A 17,442-nucleotide genomic window follows, 5' to 3' on the forward strand; every position below is an offset into this window, starting at 1 on the left:
ATTTTGCAATGAAGGATATGAACACTGTATCCTAGTCATACTATGATATATCTATGTATATAAACCATACCTTAGAAAGACATGTGTGTCCAGTAAATGACCTGTATGGTCCGAGTATTTCCACTCTATTATGATAGCCACTGTATTTCTCTGCTAACTGTCGTATTACAGATAACATTGCTTCTTGATCCATATTATCCTGGACTATATCATAGTCAAACTTGTAAGGCTTGTCTGAAATAAATAATATTTTTTGGAGTCAGAGGAGTGATTATTGAAATATGATCACCATGTAATAACATAAACTGTAAAAAGTCTTAGTTTCAATCTGACTAATGACATGACCAAAACACTTTATATTTATTATTTCTTTAGGCCATGTATTTGAGCTCTTGTTTTAATTGTTTTTCAAAATTTTTGGTAATTCCTGGTATTCTTTTTATGTATTATCATAACTACCTTGAATTGTTATACATGTATTATATATTGAACGAGTGGCTTTTGCTTAAAATGTGCTTTATAACAAATCCTGATTTCCATCAAATTCTTGAAAATTAAAGGATAATAAAATAATTACCATTATACAAAAAAAGTAAGCTTTTGTATATAATAATGACTTGCAGGCATTGAACTAAACCCATGTAAGTTTGCATCTTGGACAAAGAAACATTTTAATACACTAGTCAAATGACAGACAGCAATGATTTGTTTTAGCTTTTCAACTTGATGCTGATCAAATTTTACATTTTGATAAGAAATACTTACTACACATTTGAACAAGATTGACTTCCTCACTAACTGTCAAGCACTGCACATCAGATGACATGTTGGGATTTAATCTGTTGTATGGACTGACAATAATACCAATGTATCTATTACCTCCCTTGGAAAACCATTCCTATTTAGTACAAACAAAATAAATAACTGACAATTATACCAATGTATGAGGGGGGCAGGACCTTTTTTCCGGATGTCAGGATTGGGTGTTTTAAGCTCTGGATTTAGGGATTGATCCTTTCGGAATCCAAGTTCCTTTCTTTTTTCAAATTTTGGGATTTATTTATTTTTTTAAATTCGGGACCTCTGGACTTCATGTTTTGAAGCCCGGGATTTTGGGATCAGGACCCCTCCAACCCTCTCATGTATCTATTAACTCCCATGGAAAACCTTTCCTATGTAGTAAAATCAAAAAATATTGATAATTTATATACTGGTTGAACTTGATATTTTAAAATCACTATCATATATTAATATATTGATATTTAGATATAAAGTTTTACTACAAACAAGTGAATACCTGAAATTTAAGCTGTGTTTCCATATCTCTGATAGAAGGATCAGGGTTAAAGGTTGGATGTGAGTGATACCATCCCACAACTGACATACCATACTTGTGGATCTCTTCACTGGCCTGAGTCTGGGAAACTAAAATAAACAACCAGTGGTCATTTACTAAGTCCAATGTTTTGGACGAATGATCTTCCAAATAAATAATCACCAACTGAATAGGTTTAAATTGTAAAATTTGGAGTTGTTATGGTTAGTTACAAGACAAAATTCTTACAGATAACCATAAACTTTTTCTTTGCATAAAAACTTTGAGCTCCACTCAAAAAGTGTTAAATCTAGTATGAGATTCTTGTTTTTGAGAGGTGATGTGACTGATGTCTGCAGTTTAGTAAAATGGGATCAAATTATGTAGTTCAAAGGCGTAAAAAGAAGGAATTTATATTTATAAAAAACTCCTTTTACCTGGATCCATCTCACACTGCATGCCTGTACTAATACTATTACATGGTATAGCCATTGTGACACTGAGAGTACCACCACAGCACTGTCCTCCCAGCATACCTATCACCTCTGTTTTAGATACATGAGCATGGACATCCATAATCACTAGACAGGAATTGTAGATTTCAACGCCTATTGGTGCCTTAAAAATAAATTGAAAGATGAAAATATAGTTATGTTATTATTCATCACTACTCTTTATATAAGTTTTGAAATATTCAAATTTAATTACGTAAAATGTGATGATGGTAGGAAAAATGTATCTCTTACTCACTTATAAACAAATATTAGGGTATGTTTGTAAATAGACACATGAATTAATTTCCATGGTCCACTAGGCGGCATATATCCAACATCTATTCTCTAAACAATTATAACTCCATGTGGTGAACCAACACTGTGTTGTTTACTTTTGTTAAGAGTTTCCAGAAGTGGATACCTTGGTACACAGGGTTGTCAATTTATACAAAAATAGTGAGAAAAACTTAAAAAAACATTATGACAACAGTTGTTGGGACCATGGGATATTCCCCCCTTGATGTCCTGCATCATAAAACAAAACAAACTCGATATTTTTAACAAACTTAATTTTTCTATACTCATCATATCTATTTAATTTCTGTATGTAAATTGTCCAAATGATACCTGCCTGGCTGGAAAAACATGTCAACCAATATTAATAAAATTGCAGACTTTTTAAGTGTCATTGTCATATAAAAATTAAATGTACTTACTGGATTCTCCTGAGTAAATGATTCACATGGAATTTGTTTAACTGTACTTACTGGATTCTCCTGAGTAAAGGATTCACATGGAATTTGTTTAAATGTACTTACTGGATTCTCCTGAGAAAATGATACACATGAAATTTGTTTAAATGTACTTACTGGAGTCTCCTGAGAAAATGATACACATGAAATTTGTTAAAATGTACTTACTGGAGTCTCCTGAGAAAATGATACACATGAAATTTGTTAAAATGTACTTACAGAGTCTCCTGAGAAAATGATACACATGAAATTTGTTTAAATGTACTTACTGGATTCTCCTGAGAAAATGATACACATGAAATTTGTTTAAATGTACTTACTGGAGTCTCCTGAGAAAATGATACACATGAAATTTGTTTAAATGTACTTACTGGAGTCTCCTGAGAAAATGATACACATGAAATTTGTTTAAATGTACTTACTGGATTCTCCTGAGAAAATGATACACATGAAATTTGTTAAAATGTACTTACAGGATTTTCCTGAGTAAAGGATTCACATGGAATGAGTTTAAATGGATCATAAAATGTCTTGACTTCTTTTGATGATTTTATCTTCTCCTTGTCATTAGAACTTGTATCATCTAAGTGTTCCTGGTGCTAAAAGGAAAGTAAATAAATCTTAACCTAAAATGAAAGTACAACTGAAATCATAGTCCTAATAATAGTTATTTTAATAATTCTAAACACAAATCAAATATCATTCAAAAATACAGCTTGTCCTCAATCTACAAAATAGGTACACAAAACATAAGGAATTCATAGTATATCTGATTCTTTTTTATAGAGAACTCTGTGGTATCAATTATCAAAGACTTTTCCTCAACAAATAAAAATTTATTTTATAAGATATTGGCAAATGATACACGTGCACCTCAATAGTTTAACCCTGTATGATACACACCTCAATAGTTTTACCCTGTATGATACACACCTCAATAGTTTTACCCTGTATGAAACACACATCAATAGTTTTACCCTGTATGCTACACACCTCAATAGTTTTACCCTGTAATTCATCCTCATTAATCCAATTACCATAGCCATCTTTGATCTTTCTTTTTCTTGGTCTCTGTGATATAAAAGATAGTTTTAAAGTTTTTGACGAAATGCAAGATTAACTAAATGTCCTAGTAACAAGTTAATAATAGAAATCATAACTGATTTGACATTATGTTTGAAATGTTCATATTTCTTCTCTTTCTATAGCATATCTCAAAATTAAAAAGTTCATAGTAAATATTATGTGTATAGAATTATCTTTAATTAAAGTTGTTGTTTAATCATAATTTTCAGTGGCAAATCATTGATTGAATTTTTGCTTCACATATAATCACAAATACTTAATGCATGTTCAGGCAGATTCAGCTTTAAAGGCACATAATTCATTTGATTGAAATTAAATTTCCTCATTTGTGAGTACCAGTAAAAATTGATACTACCTATATCAACTCAAAAGGTACCGAATCAATAAGATAAATAAGGAAATGTACCTATCAATGAAACAATATATTGTGTGAATCAACTTTTAAACTTGAGTACACATTGATACTAACTATAAATCTTTGTGATATTTACTGCATTTAAAAGGACATATTGTAGACCAGTCATATAAAATATAATAAGTTGTCACTAAACAAGTTGGCAACAGTACTTTACCATAGAATTTAATTTAAATCCTTTTGCAAGAACATCTCTAGAGCCCTTTTGTTTCACTCCAATTGCTGCCATCTTAACATGATGATTATAACAACTCTGCTCTGTAAAAAATATATTCAAATATATTTCTTTTAAAAAACAAAATATTAGATTAAAACAATAATAAACTTTCCTTAAATATCAACCTAAATTCAACCCTCACAAACAATTAAGATTTATACTAAGACCGTTCTTTTCCAACAGAGTGGAGTCATAATAATTTATGAGAATTTAAAACTTGAAATTATTTTTAATCAAAAGGATAAATGTATAGCACTGTAGTTTTTTACCCAACTTCTTTGCTTATTTATATATATCTAAATTCAATGCATATGAGTAATTATAGGCCATTTCAATACAATACCTCCTGTACATTCATAATCATAATTTTGGTGCTTGACATCATTTTCAGCACTATGGGCTATTTTGTGTGGCAAATTTTTATTGTTAGAGGAAGCTGAGTGCATGAGAGAACCATCAACCTTTAGCAGGAAAACTGATAATTAAGATAACAGTAAAACCCACCTGCCAAGTGTGGGGTTTCAAACTCACAACATCATCCAGTGCTTGTGATACAGTAAATGAACTACTCAGAACACTTGTCTACCAAATATTTATAATAAGCAGTTTATAATAAAAAATAATTACCACAACCAAAGTTAATAGCACCAGTACATTCCAAATACATGTGGATTCTTCCAATACAATTCACATCACCACAATTCTTTAATCCAGGTCTTACTGATGTTTTATTGAGGTAGTTTGGTTTTGACTTATACCTGCAAAAATAAATCTTTTGTTTTATATGATTTTTGTATTTTAAATATACAATTGTAGTAGCTAAACTGTCCATGACAAAATTGTATGTTCAGTACAACAGTTTTCAAAATATCATGAAAGAGACAATGTTTTTAAAAAGTTTTGTTTGTATAAGTTAATCTTTTTGAAATCAGTTCAATATTTATATGACAATAATGCAAATGCATACATATATGAACAAGATGTGGTATGATTGCCAATGAGACAACTATCCACAAAAGTATCCACCACTGTACAAAGGAAATTGATGTAACCATCTAATTATAGGCAACCATATGTCCTTCAACAATGAGAAAAAACATACAATATAGTCATCTATAAAATATATATAAATATATACGAAAAATATGAAAGAATTCAATGAGAAAACTCACAGCTTAATTTATAACAAAACTAATTTACAAACAAGAATGTAACCATAGTACATGGATGCCCAACTCACAGTATTATCTTCTATGTTCAGTGGACCGTGAAATCGGGTAAAAACTTTAAAAAAGCATTGCAATTAGAAAGCTCATATCATAGGAACATGTGTACTAAGTTTCAAGTTGATTGTACTTCAACTTCATCAATCAAAGAGCTGAAGAGCTCTGAGGGAAAAGACGGCCATTGTTTCAATTTTTAGGGGGGTATCTTTTGATAGTCTACATACAAAGAATGAGCAAAAGAACAGCTAGAACATATAGAAAGGCTGCCAATAATGAAACTAATTGTTGTTTATTGTTATTTCATTTACTTAGTCAAGAATTCATCATAGAGACAATTTGGACCAATGAGATCTGCACCTTCTAAAATCAAAAACATTTGATTAAAGTTGGGAGTTAATTTTTTAAAATTCAATTGAATTTAACAACTACTACAATATATTTTAGAATTTTAATTATGTACAACTGAACGGCAGGCTATAACCATTCTCAATTTTTTGTGACAGTATTCTCAAGAAAGTGAGGACTGAAAAATCTATTCAGTTTAAATTTTCCATTGATTAAGTTCCCAGTTACAACTCTTATCACAGGGATACATGTACTTATAAAATCAAATATGATTGATATAAGCTGTGTGAAGTTTGTTTCCAGATCCCACATTTTGATATATCTGTAAAATTCATGAATAAAAAGCTTTAAACTACAAAAAGCAATATTAAAAAAAAAATTAACAAAAAATGACCACTACAATAATTATGTTGGTATGCAAAATTATTTTTTAATTGATGACTTATCATATATATACTTAATGTGACATTTTTAGTGTTCATATACATTAACTTTCATTTTAGTGGGTAATTACTCATCAATTGAGGTGCTCCTTAATTGGAGAAAGATTCTAAAAAACATAACTTTACAGAAAGAATGAAAACTGCAGTTGCTCTCCCCAATCTCAATAGGTATAAACTACAAAAAGCAACATTTTTTTTTTTTTTTTTTTTTAACCATTTCAATAATTATGTTGATACACATTTTGTTTTATATAGAAGACTACTTATCATATACTAAATGTCACATTTTAAATGTTCAGAAACATTTACTTTGATTTTAGTGTAAAATTACTCATTTATCGAGGTGCTCCTGAATTGGAGGAAGATTCTTAAAACAGAACTTTACAGAAACCATGAAAACTGCAGTTTCTCTCCCCAATCTCATGAATCTCCATTGACATTGTTTACTGCGAAAGTTGACCTACATATTATCTGATTATAGCCTCAGATTAAAGCATTGCATGTTGGTGTGTGAATCATCTACACTACAGCAAACATCATTAGGTTTATATTTAACAAATACAGATTTTAAATTAGTATACAAATACTGTGAATGATTTTTATATTGAATAAAGGATATCCCCTGTGTAGTGTGGCATTCCAACAATGACGTCACTAGGTTAGATATATATAGAATATTTCGTAATACTGATTTTTCTGGACTGTAAAAGAAACGTATATAGTGTAAGGGAAAGCTAAATATACGATATTTCATGAGAAACAGAAGGGAAATGTGTAAAAAATGTATTTAAAGTCAATCTGTTCTCCTTGTCATTAATTTCAGTATGACATTTCGAGGGGGTTTCCAAACTATCAAAACAAAAATGATTGACGTGAGGGTATGATACTCTGGCCAACCCCATTAGGGAATTGACGGCTTGAAGCCGTCTTTCCCCAAAAAACTAACATGTCTAAAAACTTTAACCTGAAGCAGGACAGATTGATGGACAAATGAACTTACGAACTCAAAGAGCAGAAAAGATAATGCCCATAAATGGGGCATAAAAAAATATGACAGCAATATGACTATATGTATCTTGCTCATTATTTTTCATACTGATTAGTACTGACTAATCAAAGAGCTGAATAGCTCTGAGGGGAAGACGGCCCTTGTTTCTATTTAATTGATTTTTTTTTGGAAGGGGAGGGGGTATATTTAAAATATTGAAATCAATTGTTGTTTATGTAATTTCATTTCCTTAGTTTAGGATTCAATTTGGACCAATGGAAGAGATCTGCATCTTCTAAATCTAAACATTCGATTAAAGTTGATAGTTTTAAATTATCTAAAATTCAACTGAATTCTTTCATTTCACAACAACTACAATATTTTTTTTGAAATCTTAATTGTGTACCACTGAACTGCAGGCTAGGGCCATTTTCCATTTTTTGTGACAGTATTCTTGGATTTTAAAGTTTTTTCTTAAGAAAGTGTGGACTGAAAAATCTATTCAGTTTTAAATTTCATTGATAAAGTTCCCAGTTACAACTGTCATCACAGGGAAACAGGTACTAATAAAAAAACAATATAATTGATGTAAACTGTGTGAAGCTTGTTTCCAAATCTAAAATTTGAAATATTAGTAAATTTCATGAATAAAAAGGTTAAAACTACAAAATGCAACATTTTAAATTTTTTTATATTTTTTACCATTACAATGATTATGTTGGTACACAAAAATTTAGTTTTAATGAAAGACTACTAATCCAATGAATGTCACATTTTAAGTGTTAAAATACATTAACTTTTATTTTAGTGGATAATTACTCATCAATTGAGGTGCTCCTGAATTGGAGGAAGATTCTCAATACAGAATTTTTACAGAAAAAAATAATAAAATCGTTTCTCTCCCTATCTCATGTAACCCCACGATCTTTGTTTACTTTGAAAGTTGTTCAACAGTTGACCTACAAATTAAAGTATTGCATGTTGATGTTTGAATCATCTACAGCAAACAATATTATGTTTAAATTGAACAAATACCAATGTGTAATTAGTGCACGATCTCTGAGAATGATTTAAATAACCAGTAAAGGATATCCCTGCTTCTGCCTAGTGTGGCATTCCAAGAATGACGTCACTATAAAATACAATGTAGGTTGGATATATTTAGAATATCTCGTCATACTGATTTTTCCGGATTGTAAAAGAAACGTCAATAATGTAAAGGAGGGCTCAAGATACGATAATTTCGTGAGAAACAGAAGGGAAATGTGTCAAAAAGTGTTTAAAGTCAAACTATTCATTTCTGGGTCTCCTTCTCTTCAATCTAAGTAAGATTTGTTGGGGGGTTTTCCACATTATAAAAACAAAATGAATGATGTGAGGGAATGTCACTCTGGTCAACCCCATAGGGGATTGACGGCTTGAAGCCGTCTTTCCCCAAAAATGTAATATCTTACTCTGACATAACATTTACAAACAAACAACCTACCAAGAGTCCAGTATAAAATTTCTGATTTTGACGTAACGGTCAGGAGTTTTTGATGGCCGTCCATCAAAGAATTCCAAATGAACTTTTCTTTCTTCTATTGATATAAGATCTGGTTCAATTAATTTTTCCTCTGTTGGTACTGGAAATTCCATAACTTCACCATTAGATAACACAACCATATTGGCTGAAAAAGAGACATAAGTATAGATTATAACATGCCCTTTTCCATATTGGCCCTGGTATCATCCTGAGACTCCCATATCGGCCTTGAGGCTTTAGCCGAGGGCCAATATGGGTCCAGGGATGATACCCAGGCCAATATGGAAAAGACATGTTATAATCTTTTTATCACATATTTAAGTTTTGCAGAAAAGAGAAAAAAAAGTCAATTATAACAATTTAATGAAACATAAAAGGTAAAATCTTACACATTTTATCACAAACGTGTCGTGAAGGACGCGATGACGTCACATCATTTGGAATCAGGGTACAATATCAATATACTCTTTTTTGCCCCCGGCAATTTTGAGGTTATTGCATATGCAAAACCTAAGGTATTCATAACAAATATGTGATAATCATTTATATATTTTAAATTTTCCTGTCCTAAATTGTTTTTTGTTTTGGGGAGGTCAAAAGACTTAAATTATATATATTATAATTATATAGAATATTGTTATATTTATATAAAGTAATTTTTCTTTACACACACTAAAGACACAGGGACTTCTAGTCAAGACTTTAATCACAAGCAAACTTTGTGAGAAAAAAAATCCTATTAACCAAACCATAAAATTTAGTTTTACAAAATATAAATTTCAACTGGAAGCATTATCCAAAAGTCATAGTTACCCTTCAGTACATAAATACCAAGCAATGGGAGTTATACCTATTACCCTTCATTTTTAACATACCTATTCTTTTTTCTACATGCTGACTAGAATCTGATTGGTTTCCTCCCTCAGATAATCCATCCTCTGATGATTCAGAAACCAGGACATTCTCCATTCTCTCTGTGTCACAAGATGATTCTTCCAAGTCTTTTATTTCTTCTGGCATTTCATCTTCTGTACTTTGTATCACTGTTTCTGTCTTGTTACTCTTTGATCTTACTTTAGCTGACTTGAGTAAACTTTCATAAACAGAATTAGGTGATGTTGACCTATTTTTAAGAATGACATTGTCGTCCATTTCATCGTCATCGTTTTCAATGTCAATGTCAATATCTTCTTCATCTTCCTGTCCGTCACCAGATCCACTAACAATGTCAGCTACAGCACAGAAACCATCTAGATTTTCAATGAGCCCTGTAGATTTCTCCAGCTTATGTTCTAATGTTGGACTCAACTGAACGCTGGGTATTGTCACAACTTCTAAAACATCATTTAAACCAATGCTTTCATTGCATGTGGATGTTATATCTCTAGAGGAAATAACCTTCACATTTTTAATTTTGACAAGAGGTGCTTGTTTGGAAACTTTTGGTGGCTTGGAATCAATAATCTCAGATTGGTGCTTTATAACAGTAGCATTATTAGATCTATTTTTCTTATTTTTATTGGCCTCAATCCTGTGTTTTTTCTTCATACTTTCATGTGTCTTTTCTTCCTTGTATCTACTTGTACTCGGGAGTGTTTCTGAAGTTAACATTTTTTCAAGTTCTGTCACTTTTGTTTCTGTCGTATTATTTTCTGTTTTTTCAAGTAAGGAATAATTTTGAGGATGAATGTGATTTTCTGTCTTAATAGTAAAGGTTGAAGCAGATACAGTTGGCTGTGCAGTAGTTACAGCTTTTAACATCTGTTCCAATGTAGAGGGATATGGCTTCTCGTCCGCACACTTTTCATCACCTTTATCCTGACATTTAGTCTGAAATATTATATCATATATATATGTACAATTTAAAACACCATTTAAACTAATTCAGCACTTACAATCTAAGCAAATTGCAATCATTACCAGAGTATGATTATTACAGCTCATCTTCTTTTTCATTTTTCATTAAATGCTAGACTTTAATGCTTGCAATTTTTGTCTGTGGTATACAATGACATTTAGCTAAGTTTCCTAGAAATAATAGTAAATTAAAAAAATAACACAAGACAATACAAAGTAACATGCAAGTCTAAACGACTCAAATTACCTTCATAAAATGACTGATTTGTGAGAACATTTTGTGCAAACATTTAGCATAAATTTCCTTAATTCATTTTGTTTGATTTGAAAACATTGCTCCTTAAGAATTTTGTGACAAGATGACCCTAACTTCAAGAAGAATACAATGAATGCTCTCTTCAACGATATAAAATTTATGACAGATCAAAAAATCTAAAATAATTTTTGTACGGAATCATGCCTTTTTCACTATCTATCTGAATAACTCTTTTCTGACCAATATATAGCTAGACAACAGTTGTGTTTATGTAAATCATTAAAGCTTTTAGATTTTGTCACTTTGTATTTGTTTGAATATGAATTTAGAAAAATAAGCAGTACAGACTAGTATGAAATTTCATCAGGAACCATATAAAAATAAAATCACAATACATAATATGACTTTTTAAAGCAAAGAATCATCAAACTGTTCAAACAGCCTCATTTGTGCAATTGAAGGAATGCTTCTCAGTTGTAGTAACCTGACAACAAATGATAAACAACCTAACCATAACCCAACATGTACAACATTGTAAGTATAACAGGATTAGAAGTCTGACAAAGGAGGGACTAAACATTTATTCTGATAAACTATAAACAAACCTGTTGTTTAAAATATTGTTGTGCAAAATTCTTCACTTGTAGATTTGTTCTGGTTTGAATTAACTCTGCAATTTTTGACCAGCTTCTACCATATACCTCCTACAAGAAAACATCAATGACTAAGATTATAATGTTAATTATGACTTAAAAATAAGGTAAACATATATAATTATATTTCATGTTGATCAATAAATAGTTAATTGAAATGTCTATTTACTGTCTTGCTTGTGCAGCCCTCATTTTAATGTTTTTTTATGTCACTGAAACTGGAAACATCAAGCCTTAGCCTCACTTTCACAACTTTCATTGCAAAAGAGACAAAAAAAACTATGTACAATGATATCTGACACAAAAATAGATAGTGGACAAGTACAATAGGTTGCAAACCAGCAAAACCGAATTAAGTGTTTACATATATCTTCCTGACATTTGAAAAAGGATGGATATTTAAGTCTCAGTAATTGTCAGATTTTTTTATGTCTCAGGTATAAAGCAAATACAAAATGATTAATTATAGTCTGTGTCTTATCCATTTTTCAAATTTCATTCTGAGGAAAACTTGACCCCTAAATATGACTATTGGTGTGTTAATCATGCTAATACTATGAGTATGATAAAATTGTATATCCTACCAATCCCTTATAAAACATGTTCTTTTCTTCTTCACTCCAGGGTTGCTTGTGAGTTGTCAAGTTTCTCATGTTACGCCTACGATTCTGACCATTCATATAATATTGTTCTTCCTGTAACATTTTCTCGATAGTCGCTTTAGACTTCTCATCAATGTAACTATCCATACTCCATCCCTACAATAATGTGTGTTTTCATTTACAGTGTTAATAATGTTTTAATGCAGTTATTTACACAGTAAATCATTGTATGATTTAAAATTCAGTTTTATTAGATAGGTTTTACTCTTTTTTTTTTTTTTTAATTTCTACAGTAGAGATAACAAAAAAGATGGATGTGTTTTTTAAAACATAACATTTATAACTATTAGAGTATTTCTATAAAAGCATGCAAATCAAACCATTGATCAAACATGTATATTTGTTTGGATGTTTGCAAACAACAGGTAGGCAGAGTTTCAGTCTGTATACTATATCCGTGAATTTAATTGGACAAAAAACATTAACAATCCCAATTTATATATCAAACAAATAAACTCTGCCTACTTAATTGATCTTAATTGTTTGCAAACATAGTAAAAAAACATAGTAAAAAAACAGCGAGCAAGTTAATCAAAGATTTGCTATGCATGCTTCTACAGAAAAGCTGTAATGATACAATGAATGTGCAATTACAAAATACATATAATAAGTCTCTTTACCTTTAGCTTTTGTTTATAATTCAAATCATTTATCAGAATATGTACAAATTGTTAACTTTTTAAATATTACATGACTTGGATGTAGAGTTGTTTCATTGGCACTCATACCACATCTTCTTTTTGTCGAGCCTTCGACTTTAGTCGAAAAAGCGAGACTAAGCGATCCTACATTCCGTCGTCGTCGGCGTCGTCGGCGGCGTCAACAAATATTCACTCTGTGGTTAAAGTTTTTGAAATTTTAATAACTTTCTTAAACTATACTGGATTTCTACCAAACTTTGACAGAAGCTTGTTTATGATCATAAGATAGTATCCAGAAGTAAATTTTGTAAAAACAAAATTCCATTTTTTCCGTATTTTACTATAAATGGACTTAGTTTTTTCTGCGGGGAAACATTACATTCACTCTGTGGTTAAAGTTTTTAGAATTTTAATAACTTTCTTAAACTCTCCTGGGTTTGTACCAAACTTGGACAGAAGCTTGTTTATGATCATAAGATAGTATCCAGAAGTAAATTTTGTAAATAAATAAATCCATTTTTTCCATATTTTACTTTTAAATGGACTTAGATTTTCTGCGGGGAACCATTACATTCACTCTGTGTTTAAAGTTTTTAAAATTTTAATAACTTTCTTAAACTATCCTGGATTTGTACCAAACTTGGACAGAAGCTTATTTATGATCATAAGATTGTATCCAGAAGTAAAGTTTGTAAAAAGATTACTCCGTTTTTTCTGTAATTTACTTTTAAATGGACTTAGATTTTCTTACAATCATAAAATAGTAACAAGAGGAATATTTTATTGATTTTTTTCCTCATTGTTGTTGAGTCTGCGATTTACAGCAAAAATAGGCGAGACACTGGGTTCCGCGGAACCCTTACAAATTTTTTATAAATACATGTACTAACTAATTCATTGTTTAAGTGCAACATATGATAATATTTGTGCGAAGAAAAATTACTTGAAACTTTACAAACTCTGTCTATGAATGTTTCAAAAAGTACCATTGTCAATGAATTACAACTTTCTTTTTTAAATTATCCTTATCCTATCATGAAATGTTAAAACAACTGATGTTTTGTACTAAAAGGTTCATCTCAATTTATATATATCTCACTTTGGTTCAGAAATTCCCAGATCTGCAGAGATATATTTCAAGACAATACATATTTACTGTGATGTGTACTCCTATTCTTATGAAATAAAAACCTGAATCCAATTCATAAGGGTCGGCAGGGAGTTCAAATTTATCAAAAAATTATATTTTATGTTTACACATGAATTTTACTTTCCTGAGTCTGTTGTTTTATTTTTATTTGAGTGTTTTAAGATGGAATATAACACTACAGGGAGATAACTCTGTAAAAACCAGCTGAATGTGTTAATCTACTTCTATCTATAGGCAATATTATTTAAGCTTCTCAGTGATCAAAATTAGTGTAAGCCAAACTGATACAATGTATACCGGTATATCCAATGAATTTTTTTTTGATGAAGTGTGTGATTCAAGTTTTTATTTTTTTTTATTCTCTTGTCAATGGGTCCAAGTAAATATTTTGTCAAATTTCATGAAAATTAAACAATCCAAATCATTTTTCGTCAAGGTGTTTGGTATCCCCTATTTTGACAATTTTAGCTATTGTGTCTGTTTTGTTTACGCATCGTTGTAAATATAATGAAATTTGGTGTGACTGTCATACAAGTGAGAGGTTTAGCGCTATAAAACCCGGTTCAATCTACCATTTTCTACATTCATTGACATTTGAAAATGCCTGTACCAAGTCAGGAATATGACAGTTGTCCAATTGTTTGATGTGTTTTATCATTTGATTTTGCCATTTGATTAGGAACTTTCTGTTTTGAATTTTCCTCAGAGTTCAGTTTTTTTGTGATTTTACTTTTTAAATACAACAACTTGTGCAGTCATATACTCTTTACCTGTTCAAGCATCCATGCTGGATTAGTGTACTCAGGTAGCAAATTAGCACTTTTGGATGGAAGTTCATTTGTATCGTAAACATCGTTTGCCCTGAAAATATACACCACAGATTACAGCAGAAATTCAACTATTTCATTTGTAAATATATGCATTGTAACACATGCATAACAAAAGACATAAACAAAAGCTACTATCTGACAAAAAAAATAATATATGTCTGATTAAGGTTACATCATAAAAAAAGGGTTGGTATTACTTGATTTATTTCACTTAGCAGGGTTAAACAAATAAGCTTATCATAGACCAGTCCATCTACAGACAGGTGTTTAGGATAAATTCATCAATGAAGTGTCCAGTCATACATGTAGTCATATACATTGATTCTGTTAAAATATGTAACCTTATATGTGTGTTTACAATGTAAATAATGAGACAAACACGTTGATTTTGTTGTTAAATTAAGTATAAAATCATGTTAAAAATGTCACATTTAAACAATTGTAAATATATAATGTAACTATGACGCTTACAAAAAAATGCATTTGTCGTTATTCTTCTATAATGTTCATATATACTTTTGATTCCTTTTATTTTAAATGAATTTTTTTTTAGGACAGGATAAAACTTTTTGTAGGATTTTTTAAAATTTTTATAAATTTGTAGATTTTAATCTATTTTATTTTTCCCATTTCACAAAATCAATTCTTTAGGCTATCAGTTTGGTGACTATGATCTGATGATAGGTGATAAGAAATCAGTAATTATGATTGTAATGGGAATCATCCTGATCACACACATCTTCAAATAAACAGTAGGAGTCCTTATGCAAATTAAAACTGTAAGCCCCGCCAATTGAAGAAAAACATTGTTAATACATCAGTATTTCTATCTTATTTTTCAATTCAATTTTACTGTTGTGTCTTGATTTCGAGTCCTGTGGTCCATCTTGCCATGGTACAAGTTGTTTATGGGTCAAGTTAACCCATATTTTTTATGATTGAATTATTTCCCTTGATTATTGTTCTTTTTTTATAGGGGAAGGGGGAGGACAAGAAAGAGTTTATTTCATTCCATCAGTCAGTTGCAAGTTTCATTAAACCAGCTGCCATATTTATGATTCTGAACATTCCCACATTGAGCAAATTTGATTTAATTTATTGGCAATCCTATATTCGCTTTTGACATCAAGTTCAGTTATTATTTTTTTTAAATAAATTTGTGACGGATACAAAATGACAGAATCGGTTCTCAAATTAGGGCCAGTTGGGTAATTGTTAACAAACATGTACTTTATTGGTCTTCCAAGTTTGAAACTATAACGTTCATACATAAATTTTTAATAAAGTACATGTGAGTTAGTTTACGAGAGTGAAAATTGTACATGCGAGAATTTAATATTTACTTTTATTATAGTCTGCTTACATGATTTATTAAATTTAAAAGATTGTAAATATTCTTTTAGAGATATACTGGATATACCACATGTAAAAACTACACAGTTTGGTAAGAAAAGTTTTAAATTTGCAATTACTACTCTGTCGAACAGCCTATCTGACCATTTTAGGACTGAAAACATTTTTTTCTTAATTTAAGAGCCTTATACAGTCTTGGAATGGTTCAAATTGTTGTTGTCCTGCATGTAGATAAGCTTTTTCATATTTTAAAAGTTGCTTTAACATGTAAGTATGCCTTAAATGTTTGCATGTGTGCTATATTTTTATTTGTGCTTAATTTTCAGTTGTACCTAAATTTTAGTTGTGCTTTGGCTTGTTTAGATATGTATTTTATTAGTGCTTTGCATGTATTTCAATATGCCTGTGCTGTTATATATCTTGTCTGCATATTGAATTTATGTTAATTTATATACGGTAAAAAGCTCTTCAGAGCTTATGTTTGTATTGTTACATGTGAACCGAATCAAAATAAAATTTCATATTTGTATAGAGACAATCCAGTGTCAACAGTGACACCTACAGAATACCATAAACTGGACTTGGAGGTAATCCGAATAATTATGATGTCTCGAAAGGCTTTTATATTTTTTTTCTTTGATGCCTTAAAGTCCCTGTAAGGGGTCAAAGCAATAAATTATGAAAGACTTTCAAAATGTCATAATTATTTGGACTAGCTTAGAGAATGCCGATTCTTTTAGGCCAGAGAGTTCAACCTACAGGATTGATTTAGCAACTCGTCCATTTATATATCTGTTTACTGCGAAAAGTCAACTGCCAAAATATGCTGCCATTGAAAAAATGCACTTTTCAATATCTTTTACTTAATTTAGATTATGCTATTTTCTAAAAAGTACAGACTATACACATTTTGTTTTTCGCAAGAAGATGTCAGTTTTGTCAGTTGTCAGTTATGTTATGTAAATTAAAAAAAATATGGTTTGAGCAATTATTTGAAAAATTTATAGGACAATGCTTTATGTGTTTTTATATTGACAAAACGATGCTAACTCTAGTTTAAATTCAAAATCTCCTTCGATGTCGATTTCTCCGTCTTCTGCCATTATTATTTTGATGATTTGTTTCGAATAAAGATAATATATGAATAAAACTATAGTTAAAAATAATTATACACTTTTATGATAATAAATTGGAATATACATTATTATAGTAACTCTCCTTTTAATAATAAACT

General features: G+C 30.3%; 1 protein-coding gene across 1 annotated transcript; it reads right to left on the reverse strand.

The window, feature by feature from the left end:
* Nucleotides 1–70: 70 nt before the first annotated feature.
* On the reverse strand, nt 71–17,363 carry LOC139505627 (histone H2A deubiquitinase MYSM1-like; the record flags this gene model as incomplete). The annotated part of the gene is given in 14 exon segments (XM_071295116.1): nt 71–234; nt 766–898; nt 1,298–1,425; nt 1,753–1,933; nt 3,035–3,160; nt 3,555–3,632; nt 4,220–4,320; nt 4,907–5,037; nt 8,768–8,951; nt 9,682–10,636; nt 11,525–11,623; nt 12,157–12,330; nt 14,796–14,886; nt 17,259–17,363. Coding segments are annotated over 14 exon segments (2,598 nt in total), but the record flags the coding sequence as incomplete, so codon positions are not given.
* Between the last annotated feature and the right edge of the window lie 79 nt (nt 17,364–17,442).

This window comes from Mytilus edulis, unplaced genomic scaffold (assembly GCF_963676685.1).
Source record: "Mytilus edulis unplaced genomic scaffold, xbMytEdul2.2 SCAFFOLD_732, whole genome shotgun sequence".
NCBI lineage: Eukaryota > Metazoa > Mollusca > Bivalvia > Mytilida > Mytilidae > Mytilus > Mytilus edulis.